This window comes from Budorcas taxicolor, chromosome 9 (assembly GCF_023091745.1).
Source record: "Budorcas taxicolor isolate Tak-1 chromosome 9, Takin1.1, whole genome shotgun sequence".
NCBI lineage: Eukaryota > Metazoa > Chordata > Mammalia > Artiodactyla > Bovidae > Budorcas > Budorcas taxicolor.
Genome location: NC_068918.1, coordinates 85,368,346 through 85,395,674, shown reverse-complemented (window position 1 = coordinate 85,395,674; position 27,329 = coordinate 85,368,346). Strand labels below are relative to the sequence as shown.

The 27,329-nt window shown below is 46.9% G+C and overlaps 1 protein-coding gene across 1 annotated transcript in view; it reads right to left on the bottom strand.

Annotated features, from left to right (window-relative positions):
- ZDHHC14 (zinc finger DHHC-type palmitoyltransferase 14) overlaps positions 1–27,329 on the bottom strand; it is a 288,112-nt gene that overhangs the window by 117,400 nt on the left and 143,383 nt on the right. The window contains exon 2 of the mRNA XM_052645783.1: positions 1,565–1,737. Coding sequence (XP_052501743.1) covers positions 1,565–1,737 — 173 coding nt within the window. The remainder of the gene's footprint in view (positions 1–1,564; positions 1,738–27,329) is intronic.

Sequence of the window (27,329 nt, the reverse complement as noted above, 5' to 3'; positions counted from 1 at the left end):
TAGTTTGAGCATTCTTTGGCATTGCCTTTCTTTGGGATTGGAATGAAAACTGACCTTTTCCAGTCCTGTGGCCACTTCTGAGTTTTCCAAATTTGCTACGCCGTGTCCGAGGTCAGGGGTGACGGCCAGGAGGAGTGACCCCACGTCCAAGGAGTGGTGGCTGTGTGGGCGCAGGAAGGCCGAGAGGAGCTATTCCACATTCAAGGTTGGGAGGGGTGGCGGTGAGGAGATACCCCTCATTCAAGGTAAGGAGCAGCAGCTGCGCTTTGCTGGAGCAGTCATGAAGAGATACCCCACGTACAAGGTAAGAGAAACCCAAGTAAGACGGTAGGTGTTGCAAGAGGGCAGACAAACTGAAACCATAATCACAGAAAGTTTTAACTCAATGAAACTAAGCCATGCCCTGTGGGGCAACCTAAGACGGTCGGGCATGGTGGAGAGGTCTGACACAATGTGGTCCACTGGAGAAGGGAATGGCAAACCAAAGGCTTTACACTATAGATTATTGCCCTGTGTTCAAATCTCAATATGTGGTGGCTAAGAGATTGTCTCCCTACTTCCCTACCTCAGGACACAAGAAGGCTGCAGCCCAACAGACAACTCACACACACTCCCATTATTGACCCCTTTATTGCTCCCCTCCCAGGGATGAAGGATGAAGGCAGATGTTCAGAGAAGGACATGACTGTACTTCAGCATCTGGGGAAGTGAACCAAAGCAGGCACTGTTTTTCAAGACTCACATTTGTACCTCTTTATACGGTGGAAAGTGAGGGTCTTTCAGCCGAGTGGGCTGGGAAGGGAAGCCCACTGGGAGAGAACTATTTCTGTCAAATGATTTTTTATACCTATCCTTCACATTCACACTGAGACACCACAGTACCCCTGCCATGCTTGTGAAATGATTGTTGCACCACGGCAAAGCTATACATTCACAAAGGCAAACTTTTAAGAGCAAGCGGGAGCTCTCTTTTTAATTAAAAAAGAGATTTTAAGGGTTCTTTGTATGAGGGATAGGGATTGATTTTTTAATATCTTTAAAATGGATTGCGGTAAGTTTTTAATCCCAGGCTTTCCAATATCTAAGGAAAAATAAAGCCATTCATCTCAATATATATTAGAAATATATTATCTTTGTCAAACCTTAATAAAGAAATGCTGGAGCCTAGGCTGCATAAATAGGACAGAGTCAAAGGTGTAACCTTTCCCGATTGATATTCTAGAAAGCAGAGGAAAGAGCAGCCACCGAGAACCACAGCTTTCACAGCAGTGCCTTCGCAGGCGCCTTCTCAGAGTGGACTCAGACACTTGGATTTCAGAGAGCCTGGCTGGTGGCGGCCTGCCTGCCGGTACCACCAGCCCACCTCCAGCGCACCAGTCTGTCGGCCTTACCTCCAACCACTTTCCATCCCACCTCCTACTCAGGTCATCCTCGGGCCAAGTGAATGAAGACATCGGGACTCCTCCCTAGGGACTCAGCCCCTCCTCCAAGGGCTCCTCGCCCGTCCTCCCGCACTGGGGCTGAGCACAGGTGGGTAGTGACCACAGACAGGCTAAGGGCGGACCTTCAGGGTTACCTATTTGCCTTTCCAGGTCGGCGGCTTCATCAGGCGTGGCTCGCGGAAGAACGCCGGGGTCACTGAAGCTGGTGCGCAGCAGGGTCCCCATCACAAAGAAGAACAAAATGCCACCGACCACCGGGATGGCAGGAGTGATTTTCACTGCTAGGTACGGGCAGCTGCCAACAGGTGCGGGAAGCAGGAAGGGAGGGGAGAAAGAAAAGAAATACAATGTCAGTAATAGCAGTAAGCAGCCTGTGTTTTCCAAGAACCTACAGGCTTTTTTTTTTTTTTTTTGGAGAAGCAAAATTGATTTCCATTAAAAATTCATCTGTGTTAAATATCTACATTTGAGGAGGTCTGCAGTTCTCTCTCATGGACAGTTTAACCCTCCCTTCTTAGCTAAGATAAGCCTTGGCTGCTTGGAAAAACACTGGCAGAAAAATGAAAATAATCCTGCTTGTATAATTGATGTAAGATGCACAGAGCTTGCACCCTTTGTGTTGGAAACACGGCACATGAATTACATGATTCTCTACCCAGTCCTGGAATCGTATTAACACAGGAGACACTGGCTTAGAACCAGTTTTCATTAGACCCGGCCTTTCCTTCCTGGGTCAGGCAGCTCAGGGCACAGAACGCAGAGAACTGCAAGCCACCCTCAAAAGGCAAGAAAGTGTTTTTTTCAATATTTTGGACCTAATCTATCCAAAAGAGGTTAATGAGATATGGGAACATACTGGTGGACCAGTTTCCTAAAAGGACTAAAAGGATGTAGGCAGGCAGAAAGCTATGACTAACCTAGACAGCATATTAAAAAGCAGAGACATTGCTTTGGCAACAAAGGTCCATCTAGTCAAAGCTACGGTTTTTCCAGTAGTCATGTACAGAAGTGAGAGTTGGACTGTGAAGAAAGCTGAGCGCCGAAGAATTGATGCTTTTGAACTGTGGTGTTGGAGAAGACTCTTGAGAGTCCCCTGGACTGCAAGGAGATCCAACCAGTCCATCCTAAAGGAGATCAGTCCTGGATGTTCATTGGTAGGACTGATGTTGAAGCTGAAACTCCAATACTTTGGCCATCTGATTTGAAGAACTGACTCATTGGAAAAGACCCTGATGCTGGGAAAGATTGAAAATAGGAGAAGGGGATGACAGAGTATGAGATGGTTGGATGGCATCACCAACTCAATGGACATGAGTTTGGGTAAACTACAGGAGTTGGTGATGGACAAGGGAGGACTGGTGAGCTGCAGTCCATAGGGTCACAGAGTCGGACACGACTGAGCGAATGAACTGAACTGAACGTGCACTTCCAGAAGAAGATGAGCTACCAACGGATAAACACGGCCCAAGCTGACTCTCAAACCCCCTTCACTGTCCCCAGTGAATGCACTGACACGCAGCTGGGTCTTAATGAGTCAGGGAGAGGTGCCCTTGCAACAGACGGACATCTATGCCAGTCGGCTCTGGGGACCCAGGAGCCAAGGCAGCTTTAAGCACTGCCCTGACCCACCGTCATTGCCCCTTGACTCTGCAGAGGTGGTGAGAGGCAGAGTGAAGACCAGCCTGGTGCCTGGAGCCCAGTGAAGGATGGGCCCCGCAGGGAACACGGTCAGTCTGTTGTCACATTTAGGGACATGGTAGGCATCAAGGAACACCTCACGGCCTCACAGAGTCATAACGCCCAGAGCGCAAAGTAACACCCAGAGTGCAAAGTAATGCCCAGAGCGCAAAGTGCCTCCCAGATGGTCTGCCTCACCAGGGGAGGCTCCTCAGACATTCAACCCCAAACAAAGAGAGGGAGCTGGAAGAGAAAGGGTTAGAAAGCTTTGCTTAAGAGATGAGCAGGGGGCTCAGTCCTGCGGAATTGTCATCAAATGACCATCTTCCCTTCAGATATTAAATATAAAGTGACAACCATTTAATACTGCACTGAAACCTTCACACAGGACTGTGGCCCAGCTCTGGGATATGGTGCAGTGCTGTGGGCTACAGAAATAAACACCTTCTCAGGGCACGTCCTTTACAGTAAATGCAGACTCCGACATGGAGCGTCTGTGAAGAGCTGGTGATAAATATCAACTGCTGCAAGGCTATTGATTAAATCTGACTGTGATGTCAATCAAGTTAATAGCAAGGAACTCAGGCTCTAAAGATCATTAAAAAGCATTTGTGTCATAAAATATGGCATTATCTTTGTTCCTCTTATTGTCATATAAAAAGCCACCTGAAGTTGTATTAAGCCTTGAAAATGTGCTGCTGCTGCTGCTGCTAAGTCGCTTCAGTCGTGTCCGACTCTGTGCGACCCCATAGATGGCAGCCCACCAGGCTAGTGTACCACAATCAGAAATCAACACAGTTCAGGGAGGGGAGTTTGGGGGAGAAAGGATACATGTACATGCACGGCTGAGTCCCTTCGCTGTTCACCTGAAACTACCACAAGATTATTAATTGGCTATCCGGCAATATAAAATAAAAGGATTGTTTTAGAGAAGAAATAAACACAATACGTTACTGAAGGCATAAAACTGACCCTGATACTAATACATTTTGGTTTATATAGATTAGTCAAAAATGTTTTTAGCCTAAAGAACCTACTCTAGGTGTACCTCTTTTTTTTTAATAAAATGGTTAGAAAAATGATCAATTGTGTTGAGAGAATTTTTCTAGAATTTAAATTCAGAATTCAACAGACGAATGGCTGTTTGAATAAGGGCAGAGAATACAACAGGCGAGCTTTCTCCTCTTCTCATTATTGATGAGTTTGAATAAGAAGCAACTGGAACAGTTGTTCAGCAGCTGCAGCCGGGTCATAGCAGGACCACGTGACCTGGATGACCAGTCCACAGGATGGGACCCACCTGGAGTGTTGAAGGATGGAGTTTATTTAGCTCCATTGGCCTCTCCAAGGATGGAGACCTGGGTGCTGTCGGAACCCTCCCATGAAGGAGATTTAGTGGATCTTCAGTGTTTTTGTTTTTCCCTTTTGGTTCTGAAATGTAACTTGGTTGACCTCAGAGGTTGCCTGCTCATAGTCGTAAAGGTATGCCTTCCCATAGCAAGATGTCATTAACGAGTAAGTCACATCAAAGTCAAAACGTTAAGTCGCTTTGCGACCCTGTGGACTGTAGCCTGCCAGGCTCCTCTGTCCATGGGATTTTCCAAGCCAGAATACTGGAGTGGGTTGCCATTTTCTCCTCCAGAGGCTCTTCCCAACCCAGGGATTGAACCCAGGTGTCCTGCACTGTGGTAGATTTCTTACCCTGAGCCACCAGGGAAGCCCTGTTAGTGAGTAAGCCATGTCCTAAATGGTTTCTTGTTGTCCCAAGTGCACTGGACGCAGGGCCACCCAGCCCCGTCTCCAAGTTGATGACTCTGGAGGCCTCCTGTTGTCTCCACCTTCCCAGACAGGGGCCCGTGACCCAGCCCTGGGGTCTGGAGCACCCCCACCCCCATCTCACCTTGTTAAAGCCTCCTCAACTTTCAAGTTTCCATAAAGACCTGGTGACAAGATTTTCTTGGCTCACCCCCAAGCCAAAGAGCTGGTTTCTTTTTCTAAACTTCCCTAGTATCTTTGTTTGCTTCTCTCGATGGTACTTGTGGCTGTTTGTGGACATGCCTCATGAACCTCACTGGACTGGAAGTCCCGAGGGTGAGACTGGGCCCTGGTTAGCATGTGCCCTTCATAGCACCGGGCATGACGCCTCACGTAGGGTAGATATTTGATAAGTATTTGTTGAGTAGTTGAATGAATGGGACCTATTCACGGAATTTTACAGTAATAGAGGAAACTACAGGGAAGTCAAGTCAGCCATACCGTCAAGATCACAATGTACTCTGTGTCCAGAACTTGCTTCTCTCTCTTCTAAGCTTGTTAGAACCTCCTTCAAACGGGTGCTAAGGATCTGTCCTGTCTAGGATGCTTCTGCCCATGAGAAAAGGCAAGACTGCACCTGAGTTGAGTGTGTGCAACACTCTCTAAAGTTCTAGCAGATGAAACACCATATGTTCATAGCAGGCGCTCTCTGTATTTCAAAGGACAACGTTCGGTTACTCACTGAAGTCTTGGGCATGGGTTTGTATAAAAGAATTCAGATCCCCAAGCAAACAAGGAGATCAGGGCTACACTGACACCCTCAAGCTGCTGCTCAGAAAAAGCCGAGAGCATCTGCAGTCCTGCTGGTGAAGACTCAGGAATAAGCAGACCCAGCTCAGGAAGGTGATCGCCAAACCCCCAGGAGGAGCCAAGACCGATGGGAAAATCTCAGCCAACCCACAGCCACTGGTGCGACCTAATAGCTGAACCACTGTGAGCGGCAAAGAAAATTCTTAGCTTGAGCTCAGACAACTTGAAAACGGCCCTTCACATTTCTGAGCAACCGTGGCTGGGCTCTCCAGTTCTGAGAACCATCTGTGATGAGGAAGACGCCTTCCCCCGAGGGCCTGGATCTGATACAAGACGAGGGTGCAGCTGCCAAAGATATAAACACCAAATGGAGTCCTCTCTTTCGGTCTGCAGAATTGTGACCTACATACAACCCAGAGCCGGGTGGGTAACCGGCTACAGGCATCTTTGTCTTCATAAAGCTCAATAAGAAAGTGGCAGGAGGGAAAAAAAAGAATCTGAAAGCATGCATTTTCATAACATAAAAGAAATGAGTTAATTTAGCACCAGACAAAACAAAGGCTATCATGATGAAAAGTTTGTATAATAATCCCACTCCTGTGATATACATCAGTGAGCTGTTTGCCTTTAGATACGATGGTTAAATATCTACTACAAACTGTCAACTCACTCTACATCAGAGGTAAAGAAGGGTCCTTCCAGGTGATAATTAGACCATACAGCACTGGAAAAAGGTTACAGGGAGTTTTTTCAGTTCTAATAGCAATCTTCTCAAATCTTTAAGAAAAAGAATTATTTGTATTTTGATGTCTATACATGAAGGATAGAGCCATTTTCTAGGTGCTATATCATCTGAGACTATGCAATTAATGTATTTCCTAGTGGTTCAGATGGTAAAGAATCTGCCTGCAATGCAGGAGACCTGGGTTTGATCTCTGGGTAGGGAAGAGGCCCTAGAAGAGGGCATGGCAACCCACTCCAGTATTCTTGCCTGGAGGATCCCATAGATAGAGGAGCCTGGAGGCCTACAATCCATAGGGTCACAGAGAGTTCAACATGACTGAAGCTACTTAGCACACATGACAAAATTATTTTACCACCAGATTCTGACCTTTCCAGAATCAATACTCTCATTAATTCTATATTTCTATTTAGAGAATGGCTCTCAGGTTAGAATTTACTGGTGGTTAAAATTGATACTTTGTGTTAAAATCCTGGAACAAAACTAATGTCTTCAACATTTCACATAGAAAATCTGGAGTTCATTATTGGGTGTTTAGGGCTCTCTGTTTCCTCACAGGACATTCTTTGGGAGATTAGCTTTACTTGAAAACAAAAATAAAACAAAATGAAACAATATTAACAAGATGTAACAGAGACATTAAGATCATGTGGCCCTTGGAAAATCTTTTGCAATTGATAATAGACTAGAATCTACTTGTCAATGTGAATGGCCCTTTGCAATATAGGAAGGTAAGCAGAAAGACACAATCAACATGCAATATTAATAATGTTACATAACAATAACAATAAAAAAGTAGAGAATTTTTTCCCATAGCAAAACAATTTGAGTCATCTTTTAATATTTTGCTGGCAAATGGATACACATACAAAAAAAAAATTCCCGTTAACTGTAGCTCATGACCCCTGACTACAACATGACCTACATTTGACATTTTTGTTCTGTCCTGTACATATGAAAGCATAAACACAAGAATAACTATTCTTGCCTCTTGAGAAATCGGTATGCAGGTCAGGAAGCAACAGTTAGAACTGGACATGGAACAACAGACTGGTTCCAAATAGGAAAAGGAGTACGTCAAGGCTGTATATTGTCACCCTGCTTATATAACTTCTATGCAGAGTACCTCATGAGAAATGCTGGGCTGGAAGAAACACAAGCTGGAATCAAGATTGCCGGGAGAAATATCAATAAGCTCAGATATGCAGATGACACCACCCTTATGGCAGAAAGTGAGGAGGAACTCAAAAGCCTCTTGATGAAAGTGAAAGAGGAGAGTGAAAAAGTTGGCTTAAAGCTCAACATTCAGAAAACGAAGATCATGGCATCTGGTCCCATCACTTCATAGCAAATAGATGGGGAAACAGTGGAAACAGTGTCAGACTTTATTATAGGGGGCTAGAAAATCACTGCAGATGGTGACTGCAGCCATGAAATTAAAAGATGCTTACTCCTTGGAAGGAAAGTTATGACCAACCTAGGTAGCATATTCAAAAGCAGAGACATTACTTTGCCAACAAAATCCTTCTAGTCAAGGCTATGGTTTTTCCAGTGGTCATGTATGGATGTGAGAGTTGGATTGTGAAGAAAGCTGAGCACTGAAGAATTGATGCTTTTGAACTGTGGTGTTGGAGAAGACTCTTGAGAGTCCCTTGGTCTGCAAGGAGATCCAACCAGTCCATCCTGAAGGAGATCAGTCCCGGGTGTGCATTGGAAGCACTGATGCTGAAGCTGAAACTCCAGTCCTTTGGCCACCTCATGCGAAGAGTTGACTCATTGGAAAAGACCCTGATGCTGGGAGGGATTGGGGGCAGGAGGAGAAGGGGACGACAGAAGATGAGATGGTTGGATGGCATCACCGACTCGATGGACATGAGTCTGAGTGAACTCCGGAAGTTGGTGATGGACAGGGAGGCCTGGTGGGCTGCAATTCATGGGGTCACAAAGGGTCCGACACGACTGAGCGACTGAACTGAACTGAACTGAGCTGATACGCAGAAATGAGGCACACAATTAAAACTGATACCAAGGAGGGCGTGGCCTTGCTTTATTGATGTTGCATTCTCATGAAGGAAGTCTCCATATTTTAGAAATCACAAAGTTCAGCTATTATTTTAAATGTCAGACTTTAGATTGCAATGCATTTCAGTAATAAATAGCTAAGGCAAGTGATCACAAAATGAAATAATCTGAGCCAGTGACTCACATGTCTAAAGTAATAACAGAGCAGCATTATGAGGGTGGTAATAAAAACGATCTTTCTCCCTTTCATATGAGTCATTCTAAAATAAATGTTATTTTTCATTTATAGGCAGGGACATAAACACCATTACTTTTATAATTTGTTCCTTAATCACGTATTTAGAAATAAATGTAGCACTACAGGGCAAAGATAAGCACATTAGTTGGAAACAAATAGAGAAAAGAAGTGGTCTCAGAAATAACATCCATTCACACCCTAGAATGGAAAAAAAGAGATGATTTTATACAGTGCAAAAGATCCTGATGCTGGGAAAGACTGAAGTCAAAAGGAGAAGGGGATGGCCAAGGACGAGACGGTTAGATAGCATCCCTGACTCAATGGACAGGAGTTTGAGCAAACTCCGGGAGATAGTGGAGGACAGAGGAGCCTGGCGTGCTGCAGTCCACGGGGTTGAAAGAGTCGGTTGAGACTGAAAACAACAACCCCCTTCAAGACACCCCACGGCTGCACCGATTGTTTGAAGCCCTTTCTCACCAGCTGCACATAGTGATGAATCTACCAATGCTATATGAAGGAGGGAGTTGAAATAAATGGACGTGGGACCAAAGGGAAAAAATAGAAACCAAAGAGATTGGAAGGGAAAGCTTAAACCCAGAGAGGAAGAATGGGGAGAGGAGAACTCCAGGCAGAAATGTGAGGATGACTCCCGGTGTCATCAGAGACTCGTGGACCATCTCTGTGTTAGGCTGCGGCTCCCTCCTCATCAGAAGCAGCAGTTTCCAGGCTCATTAAGGGAAGAGGTGGTAAAGCTCTCTCTCCCGAGGAGAGGACAGTCACTAAGGACTCTGCTTTCTCCCCAGGCCTCCCGGCCACATGTGGTTCCAACAGGCAAGGTTCTGTACAGCACAGTCTCGCCTGAAGCCTGTGGAGCGCCCGTGTGACAAAAGCAGTGTCATTATTCTTAATTCAGGGCCTCGCAGACCACCCAGACAGGTCTATTTATAGACACAGAACCCGAGGGAGCCTTAGTTTAAAAATACAGGCTTCAAATCCCAGTGTGTTAACAGCCCCTTTTCCCCGTCTACTATTGAGAATGTACAAGGGATGGTTAGGGGAAATTGTGGCGTTTCCAACTTTTTTGGTTAAATGATTTTGCATTTGATTCAGAATTCCGGGGAGCCAAAGGCTTCCGTGTGGATCACGGAGAAGAAAGTCAGTATCTCTCTGTCCCCAAACTGGTTCTTTAATGACCTAACAGGGTCACCTAGGCATGGCAACCATACATCCACTGGAGTCCTCACTCACACGGCTGTTGGTGTCATTTTCAGAGGGAGTACGTCCACAGTAACGCCATCATCTTGTTTTCGGTGCCTCCCAGAACCCATAAGAAATCAGCAGGTCAGGAACTTCCCTGGAATCTGCTTGCCGATTCAGGGGACACAGGTTCAACACTTTTCCCCGTGGAAAACAAGGTCATACTTCAGGGTATATTCTTCCAGTTATGAATATAAATGTATGCTTGAAACAAAAACAGGATCGTCCCGAGTCTACTTCCGATTATCCTATGTTTTCAGTTCATTCAACAGATACTTATTCAAAGACTGTGTGGTGGAGCCAGCTCCAGGCACCCATAGGTTACATCTTTGGGCTTTCTCTAGTTGTGGCAAGGGGGGCTACTCTCTAGCTGCGGTGTGCGGGCTCCTCACTGCAGTGGTTTCTCTTGTGGCCAAGAAATTTATATTTCTTAATCAAACAGGGCTTGTTTTTGCAGTGGAAAAATGTATGATTAAAAGCAAGTGTATAGGGCTTCCCTAGTGGCTCAGTGGTTAAAAAAAAAAAAAAAATCTACCTGCCAATGCGGAGACACGGGTTCGATCCCCGATCCAAGAAGATCCCACATGCTGTGAAGCAACTAAGCCGTGTGCATCACAGCTATTGAGCCTGTGCTCGAGAGCCCGGGAGCCGTGACTACTGAGCCCACGTGCTGCAACTACTGAAGCCCGTGGCCCTAGGAGCCTGTGCTCCACAACAAGAGAAGCTACTGCAATGGGTAGCCTGAGCATCGCAACAGAGAGCAGCCCCCGCTCACCGCAACCGGAGAAAAGTTCTTGTAGCAATGAAGACCCAGGGCTACCAAAAAAAATTTTTTTTAATGTAAGTGTATAAATACTCATGGAACTGAAAAAGAAGGGGAGGTTTAACAAAATATTAAAATCTACCTGTGATTTTAAAAAGCCAATGATCAATAGAAAAGATGCTCAACAATAAGGCATGGCCTAGGTTAGATCAAAGCCTCAAAAGGCTAAAGTCCTTGATTTCTGCAGGTTGCCTCTCGTCAGATTGGCGTGTTGTGAGGTATGGGGTATCGTACATTCAAAAACAGGAAACTCAAGTTATCTCCCATCTCAGCGCTAGTCTATAGGCAGTTTCTTACAGGAGTGTGACTGCGAAGTTCTTCCACCATCCTTGTAGATTTCTACCTTACACTGCGTATTTACAGATGAAAGGAAGAGGCACTGCACCCTGGTGTTCCTATGTCGCAGGAACAAGAAGAAAAATGACCTCAGAGAGGCAGCTGAGAGAAGTCTGAGAGGCAGGAACACAGGCGTCAGTCACAGGTGCCCAGCAAACCCTCTGCAGATCCAGAGCTTCAGACTCAGCGAAGGCTTTTCCCTTTCTCTTTCCTTGGGTCGGGGTGGGTCCAAGGGGAGCAGGAAGGGGAAAGGGGCCTTGGGCAAGGAAAGGGAATGAAAAGCTATGCAAATTCAACCCCTGAACACCCAGTGTTCTTGGAGTTGCATCCAAAGGCTGGATATCTGTTATAAGCATTGTTGGGGAACGGATAATTCAACATAGGAACATTTTCAACTAAATTCAAACTACTTTAATCATCATGTGTTCAAGGAAACCTATGTGGGATGAAGAAGCCCTGTCCTCTTTTGAGACTGCACGGTGAACATCAGAGAGCCTTCTCCTCCTGTCCTGAGACCCTCGGGGCATCAGGCACTCTCCTGGGATGTGGCCCAGGGATGCCTCGGGTGTGATGCTGCGGGAACCACTCGGTGTATCATTGCTGTTTGTGCAGCCTGTTTTCTCCTCCCTCCTACTAGCAGGGAATAGCCCTGCTATTCCCCGGGCTTCAGCTCGAGTAGCTCCACCCCTAGAGCATCGGTCGCCCTCCCAAGTTTGGTAAAGCAGAGAACAAGATTTTATACATTTCTGAGGCCTCTGCCATGACCGTCACACTGGGCCAAGTCCTCTCCCTCCAGTATCCAGAAGTTACTGCTGTGGAAAGTGGTCTTGGGTGTTATAAAGAAGTACTAAGTCAGAATACGTTGGCCTTTGTGTGAGTTTTGGAAAGTTTCTACAAAGATGTGTGTGTGCTATGTTGCTTCAGTCGTGCCCGACTCTTGGTGACTCCATGGACGCTCCCTGCAGGCTCCTCTGTCCACGGGATTCTCCAGGCAAGAATTCTAGAGTGGGTTGCCATGTCCTCCTCCAGGGGATCTTCCAGACCCAGAGATTGAACCCATGTCTCTAATGCCTCCTGCATTAGCAGACAGATTCTTTACCACTAGCGCCACTGGGGAAGCTATCTACAAAGAAAGAGAGTGTTGATGTTTGGCAGAAATGTTGATGTTTGGCAGAAACCAACACAATTCTGTAAAGCAATTATCCTTCAGTTAAAAAACAAATTAATTTTTTAAAAGATAGAAAGCAAGAACCACGGATACAGTGGGTATCCCATGTCCCTGAGCGTTATTCGTTCCTTCACTCAGTCACTTCACACGCTTTTATTGAGGACCCGCTACATGCCAGCACTCTGGACTGAATGCCAGGAACGGACGCAGATCAAGGCAAGAGCCCTGATCTCAAGCTGCTCACTCTCCAGAAAGAGAGACAGACCCCAAGTGAGTCAACTACAAACAAAACAGCAAGTTAGGTGAGAGATAACAGAGCACACCAAGGCAAAGTGAAGGGGACCAGTGCAGTGGGTCTGGATGGACTCAGAGAAGGTTTCTGCATGGGGTGTTGATGGCTAAGTAGGAATTAGATCGCCAAACAGGAAGACATCAACAAGGACATGGAGCCCCCAAACCCATCACTGTGTATATAGTTTCCAGGCGTTCCATGGGTTTCCCTAGTGGCTCAGCTTTAAAGAAGCCACCCCACAATACAGGAGGTACAAGAAACACAGGTTCGATCTCCGGGTTGGTAGGATTCCCAGGAGCAGGAAATGGCAACCCACTCCAGCCTGAAAAATTCCATGCACAGAGGAGCCTGCTGGGCTATAGTCCATGGGGTCGCAAAGAGTCAGGCACGACCAAGCACGAAGCAACTACGCTGAAAATGGCTGACTGACACGGGGTGAGATGAAGCCTTCTCAGACCTGCCCAGACTGGACCCCATTACAGGGGCAACCCCTCAGGAGGGGTCTTTGCAGGTTGCTTAGCCACTGCTGTATCCCCAGCCCCCAGACACTTGTTGCTGCAGAGTAGCCGCTCTGCAAACATTTGCTGAGTTGAATTTGATATAATCATCAGAGCAGACCCGAGAGACCTGGATCCATGCTGTGGGTGGTGAACTGCAAGGCAATCTGTAGCAAAGATTGCTGTGCGGTTGAAAAGTTAAAGAAATCTTCCATGGAGCCGAGCAGGCACTCATTTCCACGTGCTCCCACTCCTCCTCTGCTAATGCTCTCTTCACCCAGATGTCATGGTTAATTTCCCCCCATCACCAGAACAGAAAGAGGGCACCTTCCTCCTTTTGCAAAGGAAGGTGAATTACCAAGTAAATCTTCATTTTTAGTATTTTCCTAAGGTTGCAGAGGAACCAAAGAGTGGTTTTTAACATACCCATCATCACAAACCTCTTAGAAGCAGATAATAGAGGATAAATACAGGTTAGAAGCAGCCAACCATTTAGACAGAGATGCGTGTGAGTTTGGATGGTTAAGCTATTTCACTCGTAAACTCAAAAAACAATGTCATTTTCAATGGCAGAGAAACCATAATTTGAAAAATAGTACATAATACTTCTATAAAATGGAGCTATGGTTCTTTTGAGTGGAGAAGCAAAATGCTACATATGTGTTTAAGGAAAAAAGTCCCCCCACCAACCCCTCCTCACCGAAGAAGAGAAATGAACACAAAATAAGGTGAACATATCAACAAGCCCATGAACATTTTGACACCAAGCTGGGGGCCATGAGTCAGAGACAGCTTTAGGTGCCCATGTTTAGTAGGAAAGAGAGCAATGTGGAATTCACTGGGTTTTTGCTATTGGGGGCTGCGGATTTAATCTTCCCCTGGTCTAAAGGGGCAGCACTTCGTGTTCATTGACAGACAAGGCCTGTTTCCACCACCAAAATGCTGCCTGCAGTATTGACTATGCTCCTTTGTAAAGAAAATGCTTTTGCACTAGGAGAAAAAAAAATAAATGCATGTCTCTTCACCAGTGGTGGGGAGGACTCCCACCGTGTAATTATCCAGCCCATCAGAAGACAAGGTCAGAATAGACTGATAAAGTCGGAAGGTCTGCTCTTGCTAGACACAGACGTGGTTGCACAGCTTTTACAGTAACAAGCAGCAGGACAGGGAGACTGCAGGGAGAGGATGAAAATTTACCTTTTTTGATCAAGTATCTACACTTCAAACAGCTTCACTTTAAATTTCGTGTACACTCTACAAAAAAGACTCTGACCTTGGTATTACTGAGACCATTTTACAGATGAGGAAACTAAGCCCTAAGAGCATCACTAATGTTACCAAGGCCGTCCAGCTAGGAGCATCCCAGGTGGTGCAGTGGTAAAGAGTCCGCCTGCCAATGGAGGAGACATAGGTTTGATCCCTGGGTCAGGAAGATCCCCTGGAGAAGGGAATAGCAACCCACTCCAATATTCTTGCCTGGAGAATTCCATGGTCAGAGGATCCTGGCAGGCTACAGTCCATGGGGTCGCAAAATACTTGGACACTACTGAGTGCGCACACACACACACACACACACAACTGAAGTTTCAGAACCAGCATTCAAATCAGATGTTGCTGTCTTTAAATCCTGTGCATGACAGCCCATCATCTCAATTAACCCCCAATGAGGTCTGTATCTCTGATTTGTACCATCCACATTTTCTTGGTAGTGAAAGTGTTAGTCATTCAGTCACGTCCGACTCTTTGCAACCTCATAGACTGTAACCTACCAGGCTCTTCTGTCCATGAGATTCTCCAGCCAAGAATTCTGGAGTGGGTTGCCATTCTCTTCTCCAGGGCATCTTCCTAACCCAGGGACTGAACTCAGGTCTCCTGCATTGCAGGTGGATTCTTTACCATCTAAGCCATAAGGGAATACAGTTTTTAAAAGATTCCACCTTTTTATAATGATCTCAGTTACCCTCATTCTATAAAATTAAGATGCCTAGAAAACCTGAAACTTGATTCAGCTGGAAGGTGCCTTGCCCAGTTTGGGGTGAATGGAGGCTCAGGAGTCATGGGCAACGGTACCTGTCTGTGATGGATTGTCACCAGATGGGCAGGAAAGGAAACGATTTGCTGTCCTGCCAAAAAGATAGCTAAGCACAGGATCCTGGCTGCTGTGAGCAGAGGTTGGAGCCCCAACACGTGGGGCGTGAGCAGTGGGAAGTGGCCACTCCATCCAAGGAAAGGTGTGGGCGGCTGAGAGGGGTATGGGACCAGGTCCACGTGCGTGTAGGACACAAGGGCAGGGGCCAGGGCCCACCTGTTGGTTTCTGCGCTTCTAGGCATTCACAGGGCCCTACATGGCTCAGGACACTCCCTGAGCTTCAGTGAAATGAATGGGGGACTAACACCTTAGCAACCCAAGGTCAAGAACCTGGGCTCTGCTTCCCGATTCCAGTTGCTAAATAACCAGCTCCATAGTTTCTACACAGACCAGAGCTTGTGTTCCCGGAGTCCCTGTTAATCAAGCTTTGACAGCAAATGCTTAAGACTGTTCTGGCTATTTCAAAATACCCTATGCCACACAGAGATAGTACTAGTTAGTTTTGCTTCAGTATTATGTAAAATTGTGGATTTTGCATGGATATAATGGATATATCCATTATATATAATGGGGGGGTAGATTCTGACAGATATAATGCTAAATTTTCATTTATGAAAAAAAGAGAATCTTCCTAAAATTGCCAGGTTATGCTCAAGAAGTAACTTGCTTCCTGTGAGAAGAGGGTGGTGTGCAGAAAGCCCAAAGCCCCCCACTTACAAGAAGCCCAGTGTGGAACTGAACATACTGTAACACGCACTCCTGTCAAGACAGTGAGACAGAGGATCTCAGAAGATACAGGTGCCAGGTAACACCTGGAAGTCCGCCTACTACTAAGTCCCATGATACTCTCTTTCTGAAACTCTTGGAACTCACTGGAAAAAAAGACAAGCAGAAAAATACCATGTTGCTGTTGGCCAGCTAATGCCTCAACCGCCATCTAACTGTGCCTTTCCAATGACACTCTTTTAGGGTTAGACTTTCATATTGTCTCTTGTTTTCTTTTAAGCCACGTACTTCTGAGATAAAAATCTTTTCAGTTCACTTTAAAATAGAACAGGTTCCTGAGGACTGCCCAGGGGCAAACATGACTATTAGATAAGTTTTTAAAAGAGAGGGTCAAAAGGCAGAATGAAGTTCATTAGTTCTGGGGGAAATCGTGGAGACAACCTTAAGGGAGACGGCGGAGACACATCTGGGGAAAAAGTATTCAATAAAAGAGTCCCTAACAGGAATTCAGGCAAAGGAAACCATGCCTGGCTCTCCCGATGGAATTTTTGGAGGATGTTTACTGTCATGAACGGTACAATAAATTAAGTGACGGCGGCCGCATTCCTTGAGGTTTTTTTTTGCCCAGCAGATGGCAAAGCTGGAGGGTCAACCAGGGAGCTGGAGAGTGAGACAAGGGGGAGGGGAGAAGATCAGACGCCAACATCTCCCACTGGACCAGGTCCTCATCATCCAGACTTTGGGCCCTACATCGTCCAGGGGGGTTAAACTTGTCAGTAGAATTAGCGGAGCCCAAAAGAAGTGTCAGGTTCTGGGGATGGTCTTCTAGATTTCCAGAGACACCCGCCTGACAGGGCTGTCTGCACGTGACTGCCAAACAGAAGGCCATCGCTTCACACCGTAAGTGCCCCTGAGACTTTATGATGTCGAACAGCAGAGCTCCCCAAGCAGGGACACCGAAAAGAAGATTCTAGACGCTCTGGCTGTGCCTGCATGTCCGGGGACAAAAATCTCCTGGCAGTCAGCTTATTCTGGCCCGTTTCTTGAAGTTTCCATCGGTGTTTGCCTCCTCTTCTTCCCTGAGTGGGATGTAAGTGGCTGAGCAAGATGGAAGGATCTTAATGTGGTCTCAATGCAATAGCAGGCTTTGCCAAGACGCTGTGTTCTTGAATAGGATGTCTGGGATGAAACTAGGCAAACAGGTAAAGTGAGCAAAGAAATCTCAGTAGAGGCTGTTCTGCCAACAAGCCAATAGCTCAGCCCCTCCTGGGTGCGGGGAGCAGCGTGGGGGTCAGGAGGACCGCGGGTCTGGGAGGAGGTGGGGGCCCCAGGCAGCTGCCCTGGTGATGGGGATTGATGTTCAGCCCAGGCGCCCGGCAGCAGAAGAAGAGGCTGAGCCTTTACTTGGGCCATAGATTCGTCAAAGGATTCGTGACCCCAAAGTCTTATGAACGGCTCTGCTCCTCTTCGGGAGGGAGGTACGCGTGCACCCATCTCCTTACACAGGAGTGCACACCCCAGCCGGCAAACAAAGTGAACACCTGCCTGGCTGGGGGCCTCCAGCAGTTGTTGGCGAACTCGGCCGTGAGGTCTGCCCACAGGTCTTAGGAAGTAGAACCAGCCTCCTCAGTGGAGCGCTGGTGCACACACATGGGTCCAACCCAACGCTGGGCTCCCAGAATCCTGAGGGAGGGGCAGGCATGAAGCCCCTTCCTTGTCCATGCTGAGCCTGAGGGTGGGCAAGACGCCTGGATGTTGAAAGGCCTCCTGTGTGTGAAGAAGGAAAAGAGCCCTGAGGTGAACCTGAAAGAGCAAAGAAGGTTCTGGAGGAAACTGAGGAGGGCACCATCCCCTCCCCACAGCCTTGCCTGGAGCCTGAGAACTTCACCTTGGTGAGACCGAGTAGACTCACGGTTCAGACAAGACCACAACCCACTTCCACCTGGGAACCAGGAGTCAGGTCCACAGGCCGCCGGGAAAAGCCCCGCAGGGTGGTGGGAAGGCCTTGGGCCTGGAAGTGGACCGACTGGCTTCTGCTCTTAAGTCTGGCAGTTACTGTGTCAACCTGACTGAGGGACTTCTTCTCTGGGGTCTCAGTTTCCTTAGGGGTTAAACTGGAATAATGCCAACAACAGGGGATGACAGGCCCTGGTAGTGCTTGTGTGAGAGAGGAGTCACTGTGTGGACGACCCTTAGCAGAGCCTCCGGCTTTGTACTGTGCGTGTATGCATGTTAAGTCACTTCAGTTGTGTCCAACTCTGCGACCCCAGGGACAAGGCTCCCCTGTCCATGGAGTTTTTTCCAGGCAAGAATACTGGGGTGGTTGCCATTTCCTCCTTCAGGGGATCTTCCCAACCCAGGCATCAAACCGGCATCTCTTGAGTCTCCTGCAGGGCAGGCAGATTCTGGACCTCTCCCTCAATATTATCCCCTTCTTCCTAGGAGAGCTAGCCTTGCCCTTGTGTGCATTTCTATAATTTCCCACACTTTCCCGCTGTTCCTCATTTTGGTTTAGTCCAGCTGGCTTCCATGTAGTTTACTGTAAAAGCCCCTGACAGCTGTCCATTTGCTTCAGAGGCCAGGGGGGCTGGGAAGAAGAAGGTTGGGGCTTCCAAGCTCAGAGAGGAATTCAAACAGAGAAGTGACTGGTGGCCACTGCAAGCGTGGGTGAGTGGGCCAGTTGGCCAGTTCCTCAGGAGTCTGTGAGAGAGAGATGTGTGTGGGGACAGTCTGAAAGCAGTCACCAACCCTGTGGCTTTAACTGGCAGGAAAGTCCCTTCCCCCACATCCAGAAACAGTGGTGGGACTAGAGGGGGCAATACTTTCATGCCTTCTAATGCCCAGAATTGTAATTGAAACTTCACAGAAAGAAGTCCTTACATGGCACGGAGGTAGCCCCCGGGAGGGCTCCAGAGATCCCTGCCTCTCGTATTCACGTTCCCCTTGACTTGGGGGTGGCCACAGTGACTTCTAGAAATAACAAGTGGTGGGGTATCACTTTCAAGATGAAGTTACAAAACAGACAGCAACTACCCCGCTTGCTCACTGTCTCTTGCTGACTCTCTCTGAGGGAGGCCTGGAGTCATGCTGTGAGCTGTCCCATGGAGAGGCTCATGGGGTCAAGGTCATGAGGGTGGCCGCTGGCCAAGAAGCACAAAGGGAGTCTGAGAGCAGACACCCACCCCCAAGCAGCGTGGAGACAAAGGCGGCTCCAGTCCTGCCCCAGAGAATGCAGCTAACTGGATTTCTGACTCAGAAACTATAAGATAATAAATGTCTGTTGTTTTAAGCTACTAAATTCTGGGGTCGTTTGTTACACAGCACTAGCTCACGAACACACACGGGTCTGTCAGGCACAGACTAGATTTGGAAGTCACCTATGCCAAATAAAATGGAATATTCTTCTTTCTACAGTCATAGAGCAGCATCAATGCATGAAATAAATCCTGAACATTCTTTCTACCTGTGACTTCCCCCAACTAAAAAAGTAGTATACAGAGATTCTTCTGGCTGAAAGGAAAACTTATGAACTATTTGTTTGGGTTCTGTTACTACTTAACTGAAACTTCAGCTACTTCTCCATGGTCTAAAGACTGTGCTCAAGGAGACGTGAGAATCTTACAGGAACAATGACCAGAAAATGCAATTTTTTCATGTGTAAAAAAAGACACATATAAGGAACTAATATGGAAAAAGAAAACAGTTTATGAACAACCATATGCCAGAGAAGAGCCGTTAAAATTAAACCGGGGAGCTATAAAACACTGCCTATTAAAACACTGCAAATAGAAGTAAAGTTAATAATGAAGTGAACATCAATAAGTCATTCTGGCATTTCCTACAGATAGTCTTAAATCTCTTCATTTCCCCACAGTAGTTCTTTAATCCTGCACTAGATACCACCAAACATGTAATTTCCTCCCCTCTTTTAATTTCCCAAGAAAATATTTCCATCTTTTATACAAAATAATAAGAAAGAAACATTTACCAGTGAGCCTTTGTCTTTTAATGACTTAACAGAATAGTCTTTCCGGAATCAGGCAATGCCAACTTTTATGCCCTGGGGTTTGAGGTTATCGCGAGTGGCATTAAAAAGTCAAGTCTTTATGGTGGGGCTTGCATAGGAGTGGGCTAAACAAGTCTGATACTTTCTTCCCAGCCTCCCATTAGAACCCTCATAATGACACAGAAAGAAAAAAATGTCAATAGCAATGAAGGCTGAAGATAAGAGCACACCACAGGCCAAAGTCCAGGGGGTTTCCGTTAATACACGGTTGATATGGCGGTGGAGGGGTGGGGTGTGCAGGAAGCTGAGAAAGCCGTGTTTGGATCACACATCTCAAAATTCAGAAGCTATAAAATAGGACAAAGCAGATGCCCACCCACCCGCCCCCCCGCCCCCACCAAGGGCAGGAGAGGACCTTAACTCAGAAGGAGAAAGTAAAATGGCCATCAACCTCCCTAGTAATCCAAGAAATGGAAATTAAAAATGCCATTTGTAGATTCCCATTGACAAATGCCCCTAAGGCTTGAGAAAAGGAGGAAGCCGGCAGCAGACAAAGAGAGTGCGTGGCAGTGTGGACAGCGAGGCAGGCTACTTAGAGGGCACTCTGGGAATAAGAGCCCAGAGCCTGACCGTTTAAGGCCTCTTCTTTTTTAAACCCTTTCTTTGTGGAAAGAAGGAAAGGGGATGGGAGGGTGGTGGAGAGAAAGAGAAGAGAAAAATTAGAGTGTAGACTCCTAAAAATCATTTTTAAATTATTTAAAAATTACTTTTTAAATAAGAAAAAATATTAAAAATGGTCTTGGTAGTTTTTTGAGATCAGAAAAGAAATAATTTCCTTAAAATCCATAGCATTAAAAATAATACTGAACTTCCTTTTCTAAGCCTATATTTCCTAAATTAGTTATTTCTCTAAGATCACAGAAGCAGAAAATGGGAGAAAACAACACAAGAGGGCCCCAAAGAAGATCATGTGCCCTATACTTAATGAAAGAGCTGATATGAAAACCAGGGACACGGTGTCAAGTCCATTCCTGTTCAGGAACAGATTTATCAGCTTCTCACAGGCATCTGAATTTAATTGGAAATTGGGCATCAAGTCTACCCTCTAATTATCTGATGGTAGAATTTCTCAATTTTAGTCATCAAAGCCATTTTATCTGCTTGGCATTTGACATAATATTTGTGTTTATAAAGGCAGGAACTAACATTTTTCACGAATAGGCTTTGGGACCTGAAACAAAGATGCATTTAATTTTCACAGCATCATATGAGTGGGTGCTGTGACTGATGACTAAACAGTGCCTAAGCACACTGTCAAAGGCCATCTAGGTAGAAGTGAAAAGGGCAACTCCAGGACCACCATATGCCAAAGCTGGTGAAGCCCCACTTTGTGACTTCAAAAAAAAAAATACAATTTATTATCAACACATACTTCAGCAATTTTCAGGTAATTAGGTTAATGCAACCATCACAAATGTCTTCCCTCTATGATGTGGCCTTAGTTTCTAAACCAAGCATTCCTCGATACAGACAGGAAGCCTCGATCAGTCAACCATCAGTGGAGGAAACACAGTCGCTCTCTGTGCTCCCAGTAGGGGAGACGTGTGGCCAATGGTCCAACCAGGAATTCACGGTCAGCGCCTCCTTCCTCTTCACTCCAGGAAACAGAGGAGACTCTCCCCACACCCAAGACTTCTCCTGCCCTAAAGCTTAAGGTTCAGAGTAGAAACCATAGGAACCCCTTACTCAAGGCTGCTCTCCAGAATTTCCTGAGCCCATACTCTGTAACAGGAATGGTGCTGGATTACTAGATCTTCAAACTTTGCTAACATGCCTGACTCCACACCATGAAGCAAAATGAGAAAGGCCTGACACTGTGTGGGTCCCCGCGGCTCATCTATGAATGGAGTTGGACGGACTGCCCCCGCCGTGAGCCCTTGAGTCTCAAACATTATACGGCTGCAAATATATATCTGCATGTACATTTTGTCTTTCCCTTCTTCCCCAGTTCAGTTACCCACTGGCAAACAGAGTACGTTTTATGCGGTTTTAAAATTGATGTGAATTTGAAAGGTGTACGATTGTAAAGGGGTTTATAATAAAGTTTCATTTTATGTGTGAAAATCCAAATTCCTCTAAATTAAAACAAAACTGTCAAGAGCCATTTTATTTTGGGGGACTCCCCTGGTGGGCCAGTGGTGACAATGCCGTGCTCCGAACGCAGGAGGCCCGGTTTGATCCCTGGTCGGGAAACAAGAGCCGACATGCTGCAGTGAACACCCAGCACAGCCAGATAAGCAGATAAGAACCATATCATTGCAAGGTTGGCAGGAAGTGAACTGTCAGCTCTGTTACACTCCTGCCCCAAACCTGTTTAAGTACTTGCACTAACCAGACCAGGACAGGACTGGGATGGAACCCTGGAAACCCAACGCCTCAGGCAGACTCAACATTTCAGATTGGAAGTGACCTTGTCCTGCAAACGCCCTTCCCTTCAACTCAGCTGAAGTGTTGTCCACTCGAAGAAGTCTTTTTTTTTTTTTTTATTTACTTTGTGCCTTCTGGCTTTTATTTTATTTATTTATTTATTTTATTTTATTTTTTTTAATTTTAAAATCTTTAATTCTTATGTGTGTTCCCAAACATGAACCCCCCTCCCACCTCCCTCCCCATAACATCTCTGTGGGTCATCCCCATGCACCAGCCCCAAGCATGCTGTATCCTGCATCAGCATAGACTGGCGATTCAATTCTTACATGATAGTATACATGATAGAATGCCATTCTCCCAAATCATCCCACCCTCTCCCTCTCCCTCTGAGTCCAAAAGTCCATTATACACAGCTGTGTCTTTTTTCCTGTCTTGCATACAGGGTCGTCATTGCCATCTTTCTAAATTCCATATATATGTGTTAGTATACTGTATTGGTGTTTTTCTTTCTGGCTTACTTCACTCTGTATAATCGGCTCCAGTTTCATCCATCTCATCGAAGAAGTCTTTTCTGAGCGACACTCTCAGCTCCCCAGTGTCCACCCTGGACTATCAACATCCCCAGTACACCCTAAGTGCTGATTTTATTTCCTTTCTCATCAGGAGCCCATGAGTTCCCTGGGAGCAGGGACCAGTTGGTTAGCTTTTCATCCCCACAATCTAGCAAAGAGACAGGCTCGGGTGGGTGTCCTATAGATGTCTGGTCAATCAAAGAGCAGAATTTTTTCCATTTACAGAGGAAGATCTGAGAGAAGAGGGCCTTTCTTGGACCACACATTCCCAAGGACGGGAGCTGAGACTGATCCCAAATCTCCTGGCTCCAAGACCTTCACCTGCTGGTTACCTGGGACGCGATGGTTCTGAACCTTCACTAGATCAGTTTAAGTTGCCTCCAGAACTGATGCAAAGGCAATTAATGTCTCTAGAGCAACCAAGATAGGGCCTTTGAGAAAATTCTCTCTTCTCAAAGAGCCCGTCCCTCTGGCCAAGCAGATAAAAACTCCTCGACACATGCTTTCTTAGCACTTAATGTAAGGACTCCGTCTTTTTTTTCCTTGCAATGTCCCACTTGTCTTGGTGTTTTTTAAAATCAGACATTGTTTCCTATGATTGTTTCAAAGCAAAATTTGTCTCTCTGCTTCTAATTGGAGGTAGAGACATTACCATGGTTTTAATATCAGGAATGGAAAAACACAACATAGAAAATAGGACTGAAACTTAGTTGCTCGTTTGCCCACAAACTTCAGGAAAAAGGAGAGAACTCCACCTCCGCCCACATGCCTGAGCTGCTGGGGCTCCTTTCGCCTAGCAGAGCAGGTTCATCATGAGTCAGCCCACAGAGCACTGGTTAACTCAGGGGAGGTGCTGGGCACTGGGGCTCAGCAGGGAACAATGACGGAGTGATGCTCACGTAGCTTCTGTCACATGCAGACGTGCTCACACCGGCTGCTGGGCGGCGTGTAGCCCTCCTCCTGCTCTGTGTCTCCCCTAAACCACAAATCACACGGTGCCAACACTACGCTGATCTCGAGCCCTGTAATCAATTCACTGTGCATATCATCCCCAAGACCAGGACGCGGAGGTAGGGAGAAGTCTACAAACACAAGGGCTCTTGGCTTAAATCCAGGTTCCAGAAGACGCATTTTGAGATGGCTTCTGAAAACCGAAGCAGCAAAAAGACTGAGTGGGAGGGACAGAGGGGAGGTCTGGGAACAGGAGGAGCTGGCCGGCCATACCCAAGGGCCCCTCTGGTGCCCATAAGTGACTGCTGTTAGGTACCACTTGCTGGAATCCCACATGTAACCAACCACTCATGGTAAACCCATCGCCTTGGCTTAAGGAAGGTCAAGCAGGAGCCAATTCTTTCACCCAAGCAGGACTAGACTCAGGGCCTCGGTAGAGATAAAAAAGGAAAGAAAAGCAATGGCAGGTGGGTGGTCTTTGTTCTAGCAGGCCTCCCACCTGGCAAGGGAACCTCAAACTCCAAGAAAATAAACAAAGCTGCAAGCAGCCTGCTGTGTGTGCGGAAGCAGCAAGGTCACTGACCCCCGTCCGCCTGCCCCACAGCTTCCTGCAGACGGTGTGTCCACAACCATGAGTGCTCGGGTGTGTGTACACATGCATATACATGCGTGCACAACACATGCATGCGGGTGCACACGCGTGCACACACACACGTACACAGACACCTTTACAAGTTGTCACAGGTGACAGCTTTTCGTACTGATCCAGTGCTGCTCACCTGTCAGCTCACACTGTGGCCAGCATGGGGGCTTTGATGACAAACACAGGCATTGCTCACAGCAGCCTTTAAAAAAAAACAACTCTCTCCTCTCGAGGTGATGACATTATCTTCTTGAAAAATAAAAAAGGAAAATCAAATGCCAGCACTGCTTCTGAAATGTACTAAGTGCCAAGGCTGTAGGTGGCTCTGTGGCTGAAGGATGTAGGGTGAGGTACCACGGGTGCACCCAACCCCCGAATGGACTCTTGGTTCAGGTGTGAACCTTAGGGTCAGAGGTCACTGTTTTGGGTGTATCTGGCTGAGTTTCAAGATGCACCATACGGCTGACTGCTCTGGGGGTCTTTTAGAGGGAGACGGGCCTTTGGGGTGCAACCCTCCCCTATCACATTGGCTGGAAAGCCGCCAGTCCCCCGCTTTGGGGGAACTGTTCTTGGCTCACGGTTTCCTGAGGAAGGGCTCAGTGACATGGTGTTCGAGGCGACGAAGATCCCTGTGATGCATGAGGCCTTGCCTGGGCCCCACGGTCATGTCGGTGCCACGGCCAGGTGACCGGGGACCGCTGCTTCCTGGCTGCAAATGACCCCTGTGCCCTCCACGCGGGTCTGTGGGTGTGCACTCTCACAACATTGCTGGAGCTTTCAGAAAGGAAAGCAAAGGAAGCCCTGCCACCCCCCTCCTGCCCAGCACCACCATCTTCTGGTCTGTGTTGGGCAGATGGGGTGGGCGTGGGGCGCAGGTTTCTTCTGGAAGATGATGTTGCACCTGCAGGGGCTGAGACATTTATCAGCTCCACGCATCTCCTCCCTGTGTCTGGTGACTCACACGCTCCCAGGACGGCCCATAGAGCCTCTGCATCTGCTAGCCTCTCAGTCCTCTTGCCCTGTTGCACTTCAGACCTGACCTTTTTTCTCCCTGATTCCGCCTTTCTTGCACCCTTCCTATTGCTGGTGGAATGTGGCAATGGTCAAACACAAATGTGTTGATCGCTCAGTCATGTCTGACTCTTTGCGGCCCCAGAGACTGTAGCCTGCCGGGCTCCTCTGTCCATGGGATTCTCTAGGCAAGAATACCGGAGTGGGTTGCCATGCCCTCCTCCAGGGGATCTTTCCGATTCAGGGATTGAACTCAGGGATCAAACCCAGGTCTCCTGCATTGCAGGTGGATTCTTTACCGTCTGAGCCACCAGGGAAGGCCAAAGCCTTAATTTTCATTTTTTATGGCAGCCCAATATTTTAGGTCCCATTCTCTCATCAAAACATTCATTTAACTAATAATTATGGATTGGGGCTTCCCTGGTGGTCCAATGGTTAAGACTCTCTCCCACCTTCCAATGCAGGGGGTAAGGGTTCCATCCCTGGTGGGGGAACTAAGATCCTGCATGTCACACAGCACAGCCAAAAAATAAATAAATATGTAAATAAACAAAATCACATCATAAAACAAAAAATTTTTTAAATAATTACAAATTACTTAGTACATGGATTAATAGTCTGGGTGGAGAAGATAGGCCAGGCCCACATTTGGCACCATGGTACGGCAGAGACGGGCACTCAGAGTACTGTTGCCTGTCCACAGGGGTGACGGGAACATGCTCCCAGAACTCGGACAAAATTATTTTAAGAGCAAACTTAGATAGATTCAAAATATCGTTGATCTGTGCCAGAAGCCTGCACAAAATGTTCACAGCAACACTACAAGCACATCCATAGCAGGATGTATTCATAAGTTATATATCACTGTACAGTAAGGATATCAATGTACCCAATGCAACACACGGACATAATTACAATATGATGTTGAGCAAAAAGAGTACACTGGGAGTTTCCTTTATATGAAGCTCAAAACAAGCAAAATTAAACCTATGATTTATTAGAGGGCAGGACAGTTGTTGGAGAAGGAAATGGCTACCCACTTCAGTACTCTTGCCTGGAGAATCTCATGGACAGAGGAGCCTGGTGGGCTACAGTCCATGGGGTCGCAAAGGGTCAGACAAGACTGAAGCAACGTAGCGCGCCTGCAGGACAGCAGTCCCTCTTGAGAACACAGTGGCTTAGGGGGACAGGAAGGGGGCTTGTGGGATGCGGACAGTATTCTTGCTCTGAGGGCTGCTCTATGACCCCATAACTTTTACTGAGCTGTGCTTATAATTTTGCACTTTCCTGCCTGTATTTTGATCAAATGTTTACTTCAAAATGCATACTACTACTACTACTACTAAGTCACTTCAGTCGTGTCCGACTCTGTGCGACTCCATAGAGGGCAGCCCACCAGGCTCCCCCGTCCCAGGGATTCTCCAGGCAAGAACACTGGAGTGGGTGCCATTTCCTTCTCCATCATGCATATGTACATCTATTCGTACATGCAGCTGGTGCTAGCAGGCAACTCTGGAAGTCACTCCGGAGACTGTCTGAAAAAGGACAGCTAAGAAGCTTGGGGTGCTCTCCGTTTACTGTGTGTGATTTGGCCCGAGCTCAGAAAAGAAAGCCTAACTGAGATTATAATCACGTCAGCCAGAGTGCACTCAGTGCTCGGCTCAAAAAAACAGTGAAAGAGATGCAGAGAGGAAGTCTGCAGTGTTTGTGCCTCTTGGTCCATCAGGAGGCTGGCAATATTCTGGTCAGCAGAGCTGTGTTCAATGGAGGGGGTCATCGGGCCTCACCATTCTCGGATGACACGTCAAGTAAGGTCATCTCTCCCTTCGCTCTCACTGCTCA